The 19,349-nt window shown below is 43.4% G+C and overlaps 1 protein-coding gene across 1 annotated transcript in view; it reads left to right on the forward strand.

Annotated features, from left to right (window-relative positions):
• The first annotated feature begins 918 nt into the window (after positions 1 to 918).
• Cpne8 (copine 8) overlaps positions 919 to 19,349 on the forward strand; it is a 178,238-nt gene continuing 159,807 nt past the window's right edge. Inside the window, exon 1 of the mRNA XM_041672522.1 lies at positions 919 to 1,283. Within this exon, the coding sequence (XP_041528456.1) occupies positions 1,186 to 1,283 (98 nt within the window). The 5' untranslated portion in view covers positions 919 to 1,185. The remainder of the gene's footprint in view (positions 1,284 to 19,349) is intronic.

Genomic DNA, 19,349 nt, shown 5'->3' on the forward strand with positions numbered 1-19,349 from the left:
GGGGAGGCCTGTTTTAAGCCCCTGCTTCTCCAGGTGAGCCCAGAAGGCTGGTAATGCCCGCTAGCACCAGCCACCTCTTTCCCCAGGCTAGGCGTTCTGCTCTCCGTCGCCTCCTGGTGGCCACCACCAGAGAACCCGCAGTGACGCCTGGGGTCAGGTGTGTGCAGCAAAGTGGGGTTGCCAGGCAAGCTGCTGCGGCTTCCGCGTCCTGCCCATCCCCAGTCCTGCCGCCTAGAATCTACTTGCCAAACGCCCTGCTGCCTGAGCTGCGCACCTGGTTTACACTGCACAGCTTGCAGGTCTTGAGGACCAGACCAGGGGAGAAGGAGATAGATTACAAGGTTAAGATCTCCCACCCCACCTCCAACCCCAGGCTTCAGAGCAGAAATCCCATTGGTTTGAAAAGGGAAGGACATAGCAAGGCTCTGAAGTCCCTTAAGGGGACCCTCGCTTATAGAGACCCAACCCTCAAGTTACAGGGGACGGAGGACGCAGTAAAGCCTCCTCCCTTAAACCGCAGCGCTTGTCCCAACAGTGTCCACTCCGCCCCAGTTTGCCCCATATATTGGCGCGCCCCTCTGTACTCGCTGTCAAAGGCTGGAGGCCATCCTTCTTCCCAGGACCCCATCAGTCCAGTAGCCCGAAGTAGGGAACCCATCAGTGGGGGTGGGGGTGGGGTGGCGCATGTGCCTAGGTCACAGGAGGCTGTTCTGTGGGGTGGTTTCTAGCCCACAACTCTGACTTCCTCCCTAGAGGAAACGGAGTGACTGGCAAGAGTGGAGTCAGCCACGGTCCCGGAGGGTACGAGGGTGCGGAGTCTACACCGCCGGCTCCGGGACTCTCCTGCTAGACGGTACCCCTCAGGGTCATCCACTGTCTCTGCGCTCCACGCCCAGATCCTGATCCGGAGGGGCGACAGACCCAGCCCCTCCCCGTGGCTGCCCTGGGGCTGCAGCTGCCTGGAGCGCCACTTGCGAGACCGTAGCGGCTTTGCCAGGACTGGCTCGGTCCTCGGATTCGCCACCAGGTCCGCCTCCTCCCTCCCCTTTCCGCATCGCCTCCGCCTCCTTCCTCTGCCTCCACCCTCACCCCTTCCCGTCTGTGGGGAGCTCGGCTCCAAGCAGCACTCAGCCCGCCTCAGCTTGGACGTGGGCTCGGGACAAGTGCTCCGCGCCTCCGCTCGAGATGGACAGCCGCTACACCAGCGCCGCGGGCATCGGGGACTTGAACCAGCTGAGTGCCGCCATCCCTGCCACACGCGTGGAGGTGTCGGTGTCCTGCAGGTGAGGACGCGGCTCGTTTCTCTTCCTTTCATTGGGGCTTGGTGGCACTTGGCTAGCGCTCCCTGTACCACGAGGCTTGGCGTTGGTGAGAAGTTGCTTGATGGGGCGGGGGGACACTCCAGTTGTGAGACTGCCGCTAACCCCTCGCTCCCCCCCCCCAGGTCAAGTGACACAGATTTGGGGACTAGAGTGGTGGGCTTTGGGACTGAGTCTTTTTTGTTTGTTTGTTTTCTTTCTGTGAAAGTTGGCAGAAGCTGTGACTCAGCTTCGGAACCCCAGCCGCCTCCCACTTTACAACCTTTAAGAAAAAAAAATTACAAAAAAATGAAATCAGGGCCAGGTGTTCAGTATGACGGGAACCGAAGGGTCAGTACTGCCAAAAGCGCGCGTGACAGCTACGTACACTGGCCTGGGACTCCCGCCGCCCGGTGGGATCTATTCCCGTTCCTCAGCTTCCTCCTCTCCACCCACTTCCTGGAACCATCCAACTTCCTCACCCTACACCCTTCGGGACCTTTGCCTGAAGCCTGTGTCCGTTCCAGGTTCGTTCTTCCTGGCAGGGGCTTACCTAAGAACTGAGAAGTCACGACTGATTTTCTGCCGGCCACTAGATAAACATAAATGCTTGCAGCAACTTTCAACTCAAGGACTGCCGGTTTCAGAGCTCCTTTCCTGATGCTCAATGGGACAGATCCTCCCTAAGTCAAGCAGAGTAGCTGCGCTGCCCCAGTTTTGGAGAATTAGGTGGTCGGCTAAATTAAGAATTCTAGAGTGATTGCATACACCCAGGTGCCCATTCCTCGTTTAAGGGCCTTTCTCGGAGGAAAACTCCACATATACCCTGTGCTTGCAAATGCCTTCAAATGTTCTCAGCCTTTCTGTAGGAAAGCTTGTCTTAAATTTTAAGTCTAATAAACGGTGGTTCTCAACCTTCCTAACCCTGTGACCCTTTAATACAGTCTCTCATGTTGTGATGACCCCCCAGACAGAAGATTATTTTTGTTGCTACTTTGTAATTGCAATTTTGCTACTGTTATAAATCATAGTCTAAATATCTGTGTTTTCCGATGGCCTTAGGTGACCCCTGTGAAAGGGTTGGTCGACCTCCCAAAGGGGTAACAAATGACCCACAGGTTGAGAACCACTGTTCCAAAGCTAAAGTATCTTGGAAATTCACATTTCAGCACCCACTCCACCCCACCCCTGTAGCCACATTCTTTGGGTAAGGGATAGCCCTGAGGACTACAAATGACGATTTGATTAGTCTTGAAGCTGACTGACCTCAGGCTGTGAAAGTGATAATGGTGTTCAGGACAGCTGACACATACCCTTGGTTTATTACAAGTCACCCCCTTTAGTGCCCCACTGGCTCCTTCCAGTTAACAGCTGCAATTCCTAGGAGCTTCGGTTCTCCTCTGAAGCTGGCTTTGGGATTTAGAAGGAGGTTACTGCTCCCTGACACAGGAACGCGGTGGGTGGTCAGGAGTTCTCCCACATCAGCATTTTCGTGCCCACCATCCATTCAGCCTCCTGCAGGCTTGGGAGGGCTCTAAACAGACAAGAACACTGCAAGCCGATTGTGATTCCTCAGGGTCCTGTGGAATAGTACTGGTGGCTAGGGGTCCTGAAGTGCATTTGGCTCACACCAGTTTGTTTCAGCTCTGCTCCAGGTCCCGGAAACCTTCTCCGAGGGATTATGCTTTAGCATTAAAAAAAAAAAGTTTCGAATAAGAAACAAATATTCTGTTTGTTTGTTTGTTTGTTTTTTGGTTTTTTTCGAGACAGGGTTTCTCTGTGACTTTGGAGCCTGTCCTGGAACTAGCTCTGTAGACCAGGCTGGCCTCGAACTCACAGAGATCCGCCTGCCTCTGCCTCCTGAGTGCTGGGATTAAAGGCGTGCGCCACCACCGACCGCCTGGCTAAGAAACAAATATTCTGAAGGAGAATCAAGTACTTAATGCCAAATATTTCTGCTAGGTTCAGGCCTGCTCTATTATTTAAGTTGTCTAGAACCAGTTGATTGTTTATTTCTTGTTAAATTCAACATAGAAACCACTTTTGGGCAAGTGTACTTGGTAAGGTAGGGGTTTAAGGCAGGTTAATTTCGCTTGTGTGGTGTTCAGAGTCTTGTCATGCCACTGTGGGGGATGGTATGGTTTGAGCTTCAACATCAGAGTCCTGGGTGCAAATTCTGGCCTTGGAACTTAATTTTATTACCCAAGAATTGGTTCTTATTTAGTTTGTCTAAGCTTGTTCATATCTGATAATGAAGCTAATTGTGACATTTTCTTTAGAGCATTATAAGGGTTTTATGGAAGGATATGGGGAATGTACTTATCCAAGACATGGCATTCTTAGTTATGAAATAAAAACTGTGAGCTATTATTGTGATACAGTGTCTTAGCTATGATAAAAACACCATGACCAAAACAACTTGGGGTGGAAAGTGTTTATTTGGAACCTGGAGGCAGGAGCTGACACAGAGGCCATGGAGAGGTGCTGCTTACTGTCTTGCTCCCGATGGCTTGCTCAGCCTGCATTCTTACAGATCGTAGGACCACCAGCCTAGGGATGGCGCCATCTCTAATGGGCTGGGCCCTCCCCATGATTCAGTAATTAAGAAAATGTCCTATAGCTTGCCTACAGTCGGTTCTTGGGGAGGCATTTTCTCAATTGAGGCTCCCTCCTTTTAGATAACTCTAGCTGTGTCAAGTTGACACCAGACTAGGTAGCACATGCAGAGAATGGCCCTTGGAGTTCTGTTAACAGGGTTCTAGATCTACTCTCTGTTTGAACTTTAGTAAGCCAGGTAATGAAAACAGAGCTAACTGTTCCCAGAGCACAGCTTTCGCTGGATGCTTAGCAAAAAGGTACAATTGAGGGCCCCTCAGCCTTGCTGTGGGTGAGCAGGGCAAGGACTTCCCATGCCACATTGTCTGAGGGAGATCAGATGGCTACTGCTTCAAAAGCAGCTTACAATGGAACCTCTTTTTGATAACCTTCTTCCCCCCCCCCCCCATAATCAAAAGATTCTTTGTCACTTTGGGAAGGAGGGCAAGATAACAATTGAAGCCCGAAGCTAAATATATCTCCTTTTACTGATCAAGTATCTGAGTGTCTTTTATATATATCCAGGAATTAAACTGTGCTTTGTGGGTAGGACAGATAAGCTGTCATTTCTGGAAACTTAAAACGTGACTGGCAGATAAACATCATAGAAGATACTTACGTAGGATAAAGCCTAGCAACAAGGCTTCTGCATGTGCAGGGATAGGATATTGTGGAGTAGAGAACTCAGCATACATGACAGGAAGATGGGCGTGGCTTATCTGGGAGAGATGTCAGCCTCATTTTCAGGGGCTGTGAACTTGCCTTGTTAGTGAGGAAAACCACACTCTGGATATAGGCACCTAAATGCAGAATCACAATCTCCAGGCTTCTCTTTTGCTCATTACCTTATTATTTGTGCGTTCATGTTTCTTTCTGAAAAGTCACTTGTAGAGTTTTAAAAACTTAAGTTCCCCGATGAACTGAGCTTCCCTGTAGCTGAAATGGTGCAACTTTAGTTAAGCTTCCAATTTTATTCTGAAAACACGTCACTGTGAGCTGATGCTGAAGTTCATGGAAAGAAATAATTTTCAGTAGTTAATCCCTTTCTCAGGAGCCTCCGTTTCACTATTTTGGTGACTTTTGTCATTTTCCCGGACTGAGGGGGTAGTTAGCAGTCAGAGCATGGGATGCTTCTGGTCTTCCCATGCTAGTTCTCAAGTGCTGATCCATTCCATTACTCCTGGAATGAAGAAGGAAGCTGAAATGTTTTGAGTGTGCACGTCCTGGTAAGAATTTGAAAAGTCAGACCTAAAGATGCTTTTTTGTCTTGTCTGGCACAGCTTCTCCCATGAACTGTCTGGATGCAGTGTGAGAAACATGTGCCTACTCTCTATCCAGACCCCTGGCAAATAAATATGGCAGCAAAGTTTGACCCAGAGATGCAGTTCCAAAACACACAGGGCTATCATCCTGGTTCAAGGCAGTGTGGGTGTGCCATGTTGCTCTCCGTCTGCAGCCTCCCTTACCTTCGTCACTCCCGCGTCTTGATTAGAGTTTTTTTTTTTTTTCTTTTTATCTGCTTTCAAGACTTAGGTCAAATGTCATCTTTCTTGGCCCCTTTCTTAAACTGGAGTTCTCTTCACTCCTAAAACAGTTGGCATGCACCTCTATTAAGCAGGTCTATTGTAATTCTTGGGTACAATGTAAGGACCATTGGGACTCTTTCATAATGGTGGATTCTGAGTGGTCAGTAAATGTGCAATACTAAATGAAGTCATCTGGTGTTTGTGAAGTGGAGAGGGTTTCTGTTACAGATTCCTGGGCTCCAAAGCAGGTCTACTTAGACACAATCTCTGGGATTGTGATGCTGGACTCTCTATGTCCAGAGGTTCACATGTGCTGGTTACGTACTTGGCTATGCTGCTGCTTACAGACACAGCTATGGTACTGCTTATGTACATGGTTATGATGCTGGTTATGTACAAGGTTATGATGCTGGTTATATACTCAGTAATGATGTTGGTTATATACACAGTTATGATGCTGGTTATGTACAGGTTATGGTGCTGGTTATTTATATGGCTATGATGCAGTTACATACATCGTTATGATGCTGGTTATATACACAGTTATGACTCTGGTTACATACATGGTTATAATGCTGGTTATATACAAGGTTATGATGCTGGTTATTTGCACGGTTATGATACTGGTTATGTATTCAGCTATGATAGTTATGTACATCGTTATGGTGATCATTATATATATGGTTATAATTCTGGTTATATACACAGTTATGATGCTGGTTACATACATGGTTATGATACTGGTTATGTAACCTAAAACCTGTAGGCTTAATGAGCAAATGACTATGATGAAGCAGAGTTTCTAACAGGTTGATTGCAATTGATTTTTATGCTAGAATTTCTACCCACAGACACTATAGGCTTTGGGAAATGGAGACATAATCAATTTAAATCTTTGTGAGTTTGTCTTTTAAATTAGAAAATTCATGTAGAAAATTTAAAATCTTTGAGAGAAGTTTGAAGTACATTACTCAGACGATGATTGGTTTTCAAGTCAAGGTTAGTCTTGAGCTAAGTAGGTTCAATTTCTATGCTTCATTTACAACATTTTGTTGTGGGCATGCCACTTGTGAGGTTTATTGTTTCCTCGAGGTTTATTGTTTAATCTAACACATATGGAAACAGTGAGATATGATATTATTTGATGAAGCTATATATCTTGAAGGTCTTTTTTGTTTCTACTTTTATTTTAGAAAGTATCTCCCCATGTGACAATCTAGTGGAGGTTGGCTTAAAACTATTGATCCTCCTGCCTCAGCTCTGAATGCTGGGATTATAGACATGAAACAACAGGCCAGACCTGGATTGATTTTCAATAACAATGAAGAAAAAAATAATTGGGAAAAGTACAGTGCTAATATATGTTTATAAGCTGTTATTTCTCCCTGCTCAACATAACTTGTTGATATAACACACATTGCTGTCTAGATGGTGTGACCTAATTTTAGTGTCTGAGATTTTAAATTATTATTATTGTTGTTGTTGTTGTTGTTGGGGTGTGGTGGGCATGAGTATTCAATGGCACATGTGTGGAAATCGAGGACACCTTGTGAATGTAGGGTTTCTCTTTCCACTCTGGGTTCCGGGATTTGAACTCAGCATGTATAGCTTGTGTGCCAAGTGCTTTTACCTGTTAAGCTTTCTTACTATTCCTGTGTGAGATTCTTTTAGAAGGAGCTTATGGTAGGTTATTTCTAGAACCAAGCCCTTGCCATTTCCAAGTCCTTATTTTACTCAATCCTCTCCCCAAACAATGTGAAATTTTGCTGTGGCTGATCTAGATTTTCCTCTCAATGGGAATCTAGCTGGTTTTGTTCATCCCAGAAATGAACAATGTTCTATATTAATAAAAAGCTGTACTTTTCCTGCAGTTTACTTCTGAATATGCTTGTAATATTTCTGGTAAATAGAGCTTCCAGGGGAGATGGCAAATGGATTCAATCTTGTGTGCTAACTCTGCTCACTCGTTACTGAGTGCTGGCTCCCTGGGCTGTGTCAGGGAGGATTCAGAGGGCACCGGCAGGCTTTGTGGAAAACAGTTGACTTTGGAAATGAAGTGAATCAATGCTATCTGGTGTTGGTCACTGCTACTGCTCTGCCTTAGCGTCCTTGACACGCTGTCTTTTATAAGTTTGTTACAAGCAGTTTTAGCGTATTATTTTTAAACTAGCTTACAATGCACTGAGACTCCAGGGTCTGTAGCATCCTTTTGTTACTGTAATCTGCTTTCAACACTGGGCATGGTAGGGCAACATGTGGATGGCCGAGCCTGCAGGATGACTAGTTTTGTCTGTTGAATGATGACCAGGGTACTTCCTCATTCCACTCAGCCATCCCCTTCCTGTCTCATTTGGATTTAGAGACTCCAGCTTTCTGAGTGCCCCAAATCCTTGCCCTGTGGCTGGCAGTAAGGACTCTCATTACATATAGCTATCCATGACATTTAGATAGGCTCACAGAGGGTGATAATTAATTGCCCCTTTCTTTGAGTTCTCATATTACCTCCTGTTATTTTTTATGATTTCATATTTGGATTTTTATATGTATTTCTATATAATCAGTTTTAAAAGCACGTGTTTTACCATTGATTACTATAAAATGTGACTTTGTTCTTTGTGTGTAAACATTTTCATTACGGTAGATATTTGCTGCTTGACGGACAGGTTGAAGTGTTAATATAAATAATAAAAATATGAAACTAAACGTTTCTCACCAGTATAACTTAATGAAAGAATAATTTTTTTTACCCAGTTATTATGACGTTCTGCAAAATTTTTTATGTGAAGGGACAAGAAACATATAATTTTGGTTACATTGTCTCTAATAACAGCTCAGTGAGTTTTAGAAGTGGACACTATTTCTGCATACTGACAGATAATTTGTTTCTTTAGTTAGGAATGAATGTTGAGCAGAAATAGGCAATCAGTGTAACTTGCAGTGTGGCTGGGCAGACAACTCCTCTGGTAAGATGTTAAGCACAGTGGAGTGTCCAGTGGGAAAGGGGAAGGAGAGTTCCTCAAGGCCCCTGGCCCGCAGTCTGCTGACTAAGCAAGCTTCAGGTTCAGTGGGCGTCTCCATCTCAGACCGCAAGGCGGGAAATGGCTGACATATATTCCTGATGTGGATCTCTGGCTTCTACACACACACACACACACACACACACGCACACGCACATGCACACGCACACACACACACACACACACCAATGAGCTTGAATGTGTGATATTCTATGTAACATATCTAACCGAAAACAAATCAGCATGTCTTAATAGTTGACTCAAGATGGACTTTGTATTGGAGAAAAATATTTCTATTAATTTACTTGTTGAACCCATGAAGTGAGAGACTCGTGGTGTTTCAAAGGAGTATGGCCAATCTCTCGAGGGAGCAATTGGTTAACACGCTTTCTTACTGCCTCAACGTACTTGTTCAATCCGTTTTAATTTTGTGCCACAAAAGTGAGAACAAAAGTTTTTGAAAAGCCAAAAGTCACAGCAAGATAAAGCCTCAAGAGTAGAGCGATAGAAGGAAACAGTTCTAGAAATGAGAAAAGAGCAGATACTTATATATGATATCTATGTTAAAACAAGCAGACTTATTGCGAAACCACTGTCTATAGACTATGCCACTTCTTCCATTTGTCTGCCTAGGATGCTTTGCTGAGTTGTCTAAGATACATCTGAAGTACTTCTGACAGATGTGACTGACTGCTCCATTGATTGTATTTAGCCCTAATTCTGCCATGCTTAATTGTATAAAGTCTTTGCAAAGGCGCAGCTCTAATGAATGGTAGAAAGTTAGGAAAACACAAAACTTAGCATTGCTTTCTTTCAATGAAGGCGGTACATGGGTTTCATGCATGAGGACATGCCCAGCAGCTCCCAGAGCAGAGGGACTGCTATGATTTCACCATGCAATTATTGTATGCTCGTATCATTTATTTCTCACTTAGGGAAAATGGTCTAAACCTGCTGTTTTCAACGGAATTGTCAGCGGCATTTCCTCAGAGATTTTTCAGACTGTGTATGTGCCCACTAAAAAAATGTTAGTTTACATCTTCACAGAGGACTAAGTCCTTTCTGCTTTTTTTTTTTAGATATATCCTCAGTACATTAGTAAAATTTCTGTCATTTGAGAAGTAAGCCCCCAGCTCCTACTGCTTTACTTCCATAGCCTACTATGTCTGACTACGATACCAATTAGCTCCAGGCCCGTCTGACCTGCAATTGTGACTAGAGTTTTTAGGCCACGCGACTGGCTCTGACAATCCTAACAAGCCAGGCTCAGCTGCCCCCTCAACATGCCAGTTTAAAGAAACAAGTAATCCTGCAAAGCAGAGAAAAACGATATGTTAAGCGTGGCTGCATTGGTGAGGGAACACCTAAAGATTCCAGTGACCTCCCCACTCACACCCCAGATCTATCTTTGGGGTCTTCATGAGGTTCAGAGGTTCAGGTTCAAATACAGAGCAAGAGATAAGCTTAATAAAGCACTCCTCATCAAAATATTGTCTGCCCATCATTGACTCATGTGAGCTGTGTGGAATCTCCTTCTAGGTGTAGGGTAGAAAAGGGTGGATACTTAAGGCGATTTAACTTTTGTATACAACTCCTCAATTGCCAGTGCGCTAAGGATAGTTGAATATTTTGAGTTTTAGTTTGGGTTTTTTTTTTTTCATGTAGCATTGGTTGTTCATTAATTCACTATGTAGCCTGGCACGGCCTTGAAATCCTGGTTCTCCTGCCGCTTCCATGTCTCAAGTGTTGGGGTCTTGCCCTAACTGTTGAACTTCATCTCTTTATCTTTGTGTCTCCCATTTCCCTCCTCCGCACTGCTCTTACCCAAAGCCTCCCTAGTTCCAAACCACTTCAGGTGAGCTCAATCAAGAGCAAACTGGGAGAAGTCCCTCTTCGCATCCCTCCTGTTGGAGTGTGTTGACAGTTGACACATTTCTGTCACGGTGAAGAATTTCTAATAGATTTGATTCAACCTTTAGTTCTCCAATTTATAGTGTGTTTGTTGTACGTGTTCCACATTTCACTGGACTGCTTACAGATCTCTCCCCTTAATCCAATACAAACAAGCTAGAGGCAAGAACACGGGCATTTATATATAGTCTCTTACACTACATCCTTTCTTGGGCTTCCAGTGGACTTAGCGGTGGAAGAAACAGTTGAAAGACTATCAGATAACCATGAAATTATAAGTTCTTATTGAACACCAACTGAATCTTATCCACCACCGTGCCACGCCTATCTGATAGTCTAATATCTTGCATAGAAAGTGCTTCATGAGCTGCTTACACAAGGTTGCTGAGGAAAGGAGTGCATGCCATATTATGGGGGCCTGTGAGTGGAAGACAGAGGGCAGAAACAAATACAGTCTCAGCTGGGTTTTTTAAAAGTCAGTTATAAAAAGGCACGATGAAGGAAATGGGTCTGGGTGAAGGCCTTTGATGCGGTTATCCATTTACATTTTAGGGTTTGTAGAACTAATTTCACGATGGGTTTGTAGGTGCTGGGGCTGAGTTTACCTGTGAGTCCTTATGATTCAGAGGTGCATTTTCACCCTGGTCACCCTCGATGACGTCATCTTAGAAAGTCACCTGTAGTTTCTATGTTGCCTGGTCCCATGTGCTAACACTCAGACTTTGATTCCGTCTTCTGTTTAAACTCTCTTGGAGTGTCTGCAAAGCTCAGATTGCCGTGAAGTACAATTTGAATTATTCATTGATTTAAACAGATTTCTGAAAATAGTTTAAAGCCTGTGGGGAACTGGGAATTTAAAAGAGAGCAAGGAGGACTTGATGGGAAGGCTTTGAGTGAAGAAAGGGAAGGGGGAAATCATGCAATTATGTTATAATCTCAAAGACTAAACTAAAAAAGATGAAGGGAAAACAATAACCTGCTAATGAGGCATTTCTGTTATAGGCTTGTGTTTTTTATTTTCTTTCCAAGAATAGGCTTGATTTTTATTGGTAAAGGATGTATGGTGACTGAGGAAACTTAAAAATCTAAGCAAATGACCCTCCTGCACAGGTTCTATTTTGCAATGTGAAGATATTGAGCTTGCAGCGGTTGAAATTGCAGTGGATTTCCCAACAGCTAATGGACAAAGAAATTAAAAGTTGGGAAGTATGGTCATGTACTTGGAGTGCCTGGGAGGCAGCCTCTGCTGAAGTGATGCTCGGGCAAGTAGTGTTTGCCTTCAGTTTTCTTGTGTGTGATGGTTTGTGGACCAGCCACAGTCATCAGAATTTGCCTCCTGGAACAGACATGCTTTGTACATTGACTCCAAGGGGAGCAGTGATCTCACAGATGACTAATTTAACAAATTATGTAAAATACACAGCAGCTCATTGCCATTCAACTGCTGGCAAGTTCAAACATGGTGACTGTATTTAGAGTGGGCAGAAATAGGGATTGATAAAAATGACATGAAATCTACATGGTCTAACATAATAAGGGGAACATGTGAGACACAGAGAAAGAGTTCAGAGCTGGACAGTCATGGCTTTGATTACAGCTCATGTATTCAACTGGGTTCTGATTTCTGCTTTTGTATGTAAGTGGGGTAGAAAGTCCTTCTCTTATGGATGCTGCTTGAACTGTGTGATGTTATATCAACAAAATGTTTTGAAAGCACCTGCTGCTCAGCACAGAACTCATTTGTGTTACCATTCAACCGAGGCAGGAGAACGGTGACTCACAAAATGAAGACGGTGAAAAATCAAAGATCGGCCATGTTATAGAAAAGTTCTACACAACCACTATAAAAATACATAGAAAACTCAAGCCAAATTGTGTTGAAAAGAATGGAACACACACACATGCGCACACACACACACACACACACACACACACACACACAGAATGTGTTTTCATTCCAATGCATGTTGTGATGACTTAGATAAAATGAAGTTCTCTTTTGCTGTTGTATTTATTCCACTCCTCTTAGCAGGTTTGTTGTCCTTTGCCTTGGAATTCCTCACTTGTGGTCCAAGCAAGCCCACTTCCCCACTTCCAGAAAGGTTGACCTTGGGGAGCATATTGGCATGCCCTGGTGTGTGGAGCCTGACCCATGGCCTTGTTGCCTGCTCCCACAGAGACTCCAGCTATTATTCAGTGGTGTGTGGCTCTTCATTTACCAGATCCTGTGGTTCCATGTGCTCCTTGGGGGTCATTTTCAAGTCAGCAGCTTCTTTAGTCAGATCTCCCCTCACCATATGTTCATATGTTTTAGCCCTGTGCTCACACTGTTCCAGGCGGTGGTTGTGTGGGTCCAGTTGGAACTTGTCTTGGAGCCTGGGTTTCCAGAATGAGCTCCAATTTGGGGCGTGGGGGTGGCACATGTTCCATTTAGGTTTCTCTCATAGTTTAGCTGTGAGTCAATCATGACTTCTCACAGAGAACCCATGAACTGTCTTACCATGTTTCCATGAAGCTTCTTGGCCTTTTAAAACTCACACAGGCACGCAGGAATTTGGAGGGCAGTCAGTGTGTTGAGCATGGGAACTGTTTATCATGGTGGCTGCCTCTCCCCAGTGCTTTTCTTTTCTAGTGTGTGCTGGGTGATGGTCTAGATACTTTATGTTTATTCTCCAGAATATTCTGTGTGGAGCATTTGCACGCATCATCCTATGTTTTCTAACACATCGCTCTTGTTTTCTATCAGAGGATGGGTGAAGCACAGAGGATTTAGGATGAACAGCCAGGAAATGCCCACGCTGGTTGGTGCTTCCCAAGTCTATGACATCATGAGAGTACTAGGCTGTTTCTTTGATGCTAAAATTCCACTTAAATCGTTCATTAATTTGATTAGGATCTTATCTCTTTAATCAGTCGCTTGATGATTATTTAGTTTCCACCAAGTGTTCTTAATTACAAGCAACAGTTATGATTATGTTGTAATAGGCATTGTGCATAATATATAGTTATATAATTGAGAAGGATACCAATGTGGGCTATTTTTTAAAACATTTCTCTGTTTTGCATTCTAGACTGTATTTCCAGTTTAGGTATAGGTTGGAATATCCAAAGGAATGTACATTTTTTTAAACTGTGATGTATTGCCAATGAAAGGCTTTGAAGGCTCCTTTGACAACACATAACTCATATTCACGTCAATCCAGCTGTGGTAGGGCAGTGGCTCACATTGTAAAGGCAGTGAAGACTAACATCTGCCATTTTTTTAGAACTGGCATCTCATTTCGACTCTGGGAGACACACTCGGGTCTATCTCCATCTTGTTTTGTAACAGCATCAGTTTCGTCTCACTAGATTGCATTTTCCCCTTAAAATACACAAGCCCCTCTCTCCAGGACATTATTTTTTTCCATAACGCTAACAAGATTTCACCATGAAATTGTGTTACCATGGCCACAAGAGTGAGCGCTCTCCCTCACCACTTTATTTGCTGTAACTCTCACTTTCTGCTGTGGCTCAGGGCGTTTGTGCTTGTTATGCTCTCCTGATCTCTGCCGACAACATTGGATGGCCAGACCTCTCCGTATTGGCCTCCTTTTCCTCAGTTCGCAGTGCAAATGACTTCTTCTCAGAAAGCCTTGCTCTGAACCACCTCTGAAGGCACTTTCCCATACTCGATTTGAATATTTTTGAATATTTGAATATTTTCACTCTCCCCTCCTTCCTCTGTTTCTCTTCTACACCTCCTGCCTTCCTTCCTGTGGTGCTGAGGACAGAGCTCAGGGACTTACATACCTTGAACTCTACTGTTGTAGCCCTGTCCTCTGTTCTTAATGCTACCTGAGAGTTATTCCTCCATCTTTGGAGATTGCATCTCTCCCTTTCTCTGTAAAACAAGCTCCTTGAACTAGGGCTTCTCCATTTCTGCATCCCGCTCTTACATGGTGCCGAGACACCGGTTGATATTTAACAAATGTTCAATAGGTACAGATCGAAAGGAAGAATAAATGTAACCTTCCCCCTTGATAGCAATGCTTTAGCTTAATCTAAATGGCTTTCCCACCCATTCAGAGGTAGGCATGCTACCAACTAAGAGCGAACCCATGATGGAAATTAAGACGGTGGAAAGTGTGGCAGACAGTCTTAGGTGCCAAGGTGATGAAGGACTCCAGGCAGCTGCTTCCTACCATGAGCAAAGCACAGCTGGAGTGGAGATGTAGCTTAAGACTGGAGCTGGTAACTGAGCTCCAGGCAGCATTGCTGGTCTTTGTGTGGGGGAGGCAGCCTTCACCTTGAGTCTGGTTTCTAGAGCACTTACTCTTTTAGCCTCCCTGGTGCTGGCCTTGCAGGCACAAGCTACTACCGCTGGTTGTGGTGTCATTTTTGCCCTTGCTTCAGCCATGGTCAGCTGAGTGCCTGAGTCTGGAGTCCATAAGCACCCCTGTTTGTTTCATCACAGCATTCTTTGTTTTCTGTGACAACAAAATAAGTCTTTAGTATGCTGTTTATTCAAGAGTAGCTAATATTTGCCCATTTTACAGAAAAAACAGTGTACACCTCATATGAATCTCAATGAGCATTCCTCGTGATGAACTTTAATATACCCATGGAGATGTTTGATATTTCTTCTTTTATAAAATGGTATTTTTTTTATAAAATCCTTGATAATTTTTTTTTTTTAGCTTAGAAGCAGGCACATCTCTATGAGTTTGAGGTTAGTGTGGTCTACAGAGTGAGTTCCAGGGCTGCATAGTGAGATGGTGTTCTAAAACAGTCCTTTAGCCTATGTTTTCTTTGGGATACTATTATATATTTCATTCATGTAGATCATTCTTTCTGTTTTTATAAGCATATATATTTTTCTTATTAACATAACTATGTTCCTATGTATATTTTAAATTTGATTATTCTATACTACTTTGAGTGTGGTGACAGGGCTTGTGATGTATAACCAGATGCCCACATGCTCCATGAATTATATCTGAATACAGTGGTGGCCAAAAAGGGTACATGTAGATAATTAATAGGAAACATGGAGATGTTCTGAGAATACATCCTCAGGAAAACTCACCATTGTGCAAGCATCACATATAGAATTTACTCACATTAGCTTAGATGGACTAGCCTGGACAATATGGTGTATGTATGTGTATGATGTAGCCTATTGCTCCCAGGGTGATGATGAACAAGATGACATGGAATTAATTCAAGTTCAAGAGAAAGCGTTGCAGTTTAGAGAGGCCACAGACATGGCATTCATAGGTCGGCTGACACCCTGATTGCAGCACACTGTTTTAATACAAGTCGACTCTACAACTTAGGGCAAGAGGTTTAGTGGATATCCAAACCAGTAACAGAATTCTTTATTTTCAAATATTGGACACCTTTGTACAACTGACTGCACCATCACATTGCCACAAAAAGTTGGGTAACTTGTGTCCTTGCCATGTTAGGAGGACAGTGGTGTCACTACAAGATAGATTTTTCAGCTCTGTGAAAATGTCGGAGGACAATTGTTGCAAACATATTCCATAGGGGATGGGATGTATTATGTGGCACCTAACTGTACTTCCAAAGGGAATAGGACAGACAGACTCTTATATAGGACTATAGGCTTGCCAGAGGCCATCCTCTTCTGGAGTCCCGCTGGGCCTACTTGCCAAAGATCAATACAGCTAGGTTCGTTAACTCTTGACCTTTGCTTTTGGAATGATAGGACAGGGAGGTCATGGGACCCTCCTCTGAGTCATCCTTCCCCAAACAGTTGTATACTGCCTTAATTGATTATGACCTTGGGGAATCTGGGAAGAACTAGAGGTTGTAGGTGGGAAGATACTGAAGGAGGGAGAGGTCTCCTTCTATGAGTCTTACAGAAAGCATCATTCTTGCTAGATGTAGACCTTCAAGTTGTTATGGGTCTGGGCCCCCTCAGAGAGTCATCATGACCATAAATAAATTTTAATAAAAAGAGGTTTTTAAATTAGATCCTGGTGTCCAATGTGGGGCCAAGACCGCATCTGAGAGCACTTCCAAGACGCAGGACTTAGCCGTATCAGTCCAAGGCCTATAAAGGCAAAAACCTTATGATTACATGTATTCTGTCTATGTGTAGGCAGGGTTTTTATTCTAACATGTATGTCTTATAGTTGTCCTGGTCGTCTTGATTCCAAAGTCAGAAATGACAGTTAGCCTATCTATCTAGCAAGTCTCTCTATCTAGTTACTATCTAGCAAGAAGAGGAAATGCGCTTCTATAGGGTACAGCCTGTTCAAGTTAGGGCCTTATGTGTCAAAGACAATTTTTTGGTATTACAAGCATAGTAAGTTTAAGCTTCAAATGTATTGCTAACCATCATTCCCCCCCCCACCTCTTGAGTTGTATCCTGAGTCAAATCTTTGACTCTGTGCTGGGTACCTGTTTATATTTTTAAAGCCATATAATAGTTCTTGCAGAGGGAAACTAGTTTGCTTAGGATAAGGGGTGATGTATTCTCCTCTATAATTGCTTCTCAGATGTCATTGTTAGGGCCCAGGAATGCTGGAAAAGTGTTCAAAGTCCAGGAGGGAATTTAAGCATTGGGGTGCGGGGTGTTCATCAGAAGCATCTGGTTGGTTGGTTGACCCAGCTGGAAAGACCCAGTTGCAATGGCTGACTGGTTTTCACTGGCTTTCAACACATTTAGGGTTCTTTGGTTATGGAACAGTTTGTTGTCTGCAGCTGATTCGTGAATGGTATTCATCAAGCTGGCTAGAAATCTGTTGGGACAGATCTAGACCAAGGACAGAAGCTAAAGTTTAGGAACTTAAAGGAAAATCTTACTTTTGGAGCTTCCCACTTAGAAATAGGCAGTAGGTGAGAACAACACGCTATTGATTGACAGGAGTACTTATCAGGAGTCCATTTGACCTGTCATGGGTGGATCCAAGTTATGCCTTCCTGAAGCGCCTATGAATTCTTTTTATAAAAAGAGATGAAAGTTTAGGGATGTTAGCATTACTATTGCTTGTAATTTGTGTTTGACATTCATGTTGTGGGAAAAGCAGTAGTCTTATGTTTTTGAGTCACAGTAAGAGCTTGAGAATCCAGAGTGCTGAAAATATGTGTGCATGTGTGCATGCAAGTAGTACATCCGTGAGTGCATGTGTGTGTGTGTGTGTGTGTGTGTGTGTGTGTGTGTGTGCTCGACAGAGATGTCTCCAGCATAATGAGAAGCATCTTTATGTCCATACTTAGAAGACATCCAAAGGAAATCTTTTTTAAGTTTTGAACTTGGGACTATGATAATAGTAGTCAATGTTTGGCAGAGGGAGATCAATAGTTTATCAGAATTTGAAGACTGCTATATCACCCACATGGTTGCCTGTTATCCCCCACCCATTGGTCTACAGGTAAAACTAGTAAACTCATTGGGTCCCCAGGTGAGCTTTGGTGAAACCACAGCTGGCATTGTACTTGGGACTTCAGAAGGAGGGGTAGACATTGTTTTATCTGCTCCTGAGGAAGGGCTATTAGTCATACACTGTAGTGAGTCACATGGTCATGCCTTGTAAGGTGTTGCTCTAGGTTGAGAGATGCCATAAGTCATGGGTATAACTGTTTACTGAATTCTCTGGGCTGATACTCGAATAAATCATGCCAATAGACTATGTTCTGTCCTAGTTGCCTGACAGTGTTGTTTGGAGTGCTTGGAAATGACAGAAAGCTGCATGTGGAATAAAGCCACGGGGCAAGCTATATGACTGTCCGGGATCCTGCTTGCTAAAGAATGTTGTCTCCTTGGCAGTGAGTTATAGTCAAAAGGCTGCCTGGCCCTCGTGTACCTCAGCATGTAATTGCTAGATCCTGAATTTTATAAAATAATAAACAGTAGAAACCTAGAAAACGTATTAACCTTTACATATTTATCATAATTATAATTTTATTAAATTATTTTGTTGATTTAAAGTTTTATTACTTTATTCTCTTGCTTACTTCTTATGTGCCAAATTAAATCTTCTGCAGAACAATTTAATTTTTCTCTTTCTAGTATTCATTGTGATTTTATACCTTTCTTCCTAGAATTTTTAAGTTATGCTCAATAAATTGCTTACAGTTCATTTCATTTTGTTTTCCTTGACACAGACTGTCAATATAACATATTGATATTAAGTATGAAAATAAAAATTAGAAATCAGTTATAAAAATTTACCCAAATCTGTATTTTTTATGTGTATCTTTTATTTTTGTGACTCTGGATGCTTTATTGAAGAACATCTCTGAATTTTATAATTTCGTCTGGAGAATGAGTCTTGCTAATAGTTGCTACTTGTTAGGATTTTGTTGAGGGTTAAGGAAATGGCTTATGTAAGCGGTGAGCACAGCGCCAGGCTTGGTAACAGAGTAGGAGTGGAATTTGTGCTTTGGGTTCCTGTTTTGTGCTGGCCACATAGGAGGGAGTGGGCAGCGTTGAGAACAGCAGCAGGTAGGAGAGAAAGTTCCAGAAAAACAGAGTGCTGTGGGACAGTGTGAACCTAGAGCATGAGATTGGCACGGTTTGGAACCAGAGCCATGGTTTTCAACCTTCCTAATGCTGTAACCCTTCAGTATAGTTCTTCACATTGTAGTGACCCCAATCATAAAATTATTCTCATTCGGCTTTATAATTGTAATGTAACTGTTATGAATCATAATGGAAATACCTGGTATGCAGGATATGTGACCCCTGTGAAAGAATCTTTCAGTCCCTGAAGGAGTAGTGACCCACAGCTTGAGAAACACTGAGCTAGCTGGCCAGAGATGTGAAGACACAAGGTGGTGGGTGATGAGCACTAGGAGAAACACTGTGGATTTGTGTAGGCAACGGGTTCTTCCTGGAGGGATCTTGGTGACTGTTGGGGACTGCAGACCCTCATACCCTGAATTTTCTGCAACCCCTTGCCTGTGAGTTCCTGTGCAACTTCCTGTGCTTGCAGGTGCTCTGGGCTTGAGATCCTCATGAGTTCCTGATGGCAGGGGAGTGGTTTCTG

This window comes from Microtus oregoni, unplaced genomic scaffold (genome assembly GCF_018167655.1).
Source record: "Microtus oregoni isolate MIOR12 unplaced genomic scaffold, Mior012 000022F_ref0000154, whole genome shotgun sequence".
Lineage (NCBI taxonomy): Eukaryota > Metazoa > Chordata > Mammalia > Rodentia > Cricetidae > Microtus > Microtus oregoni.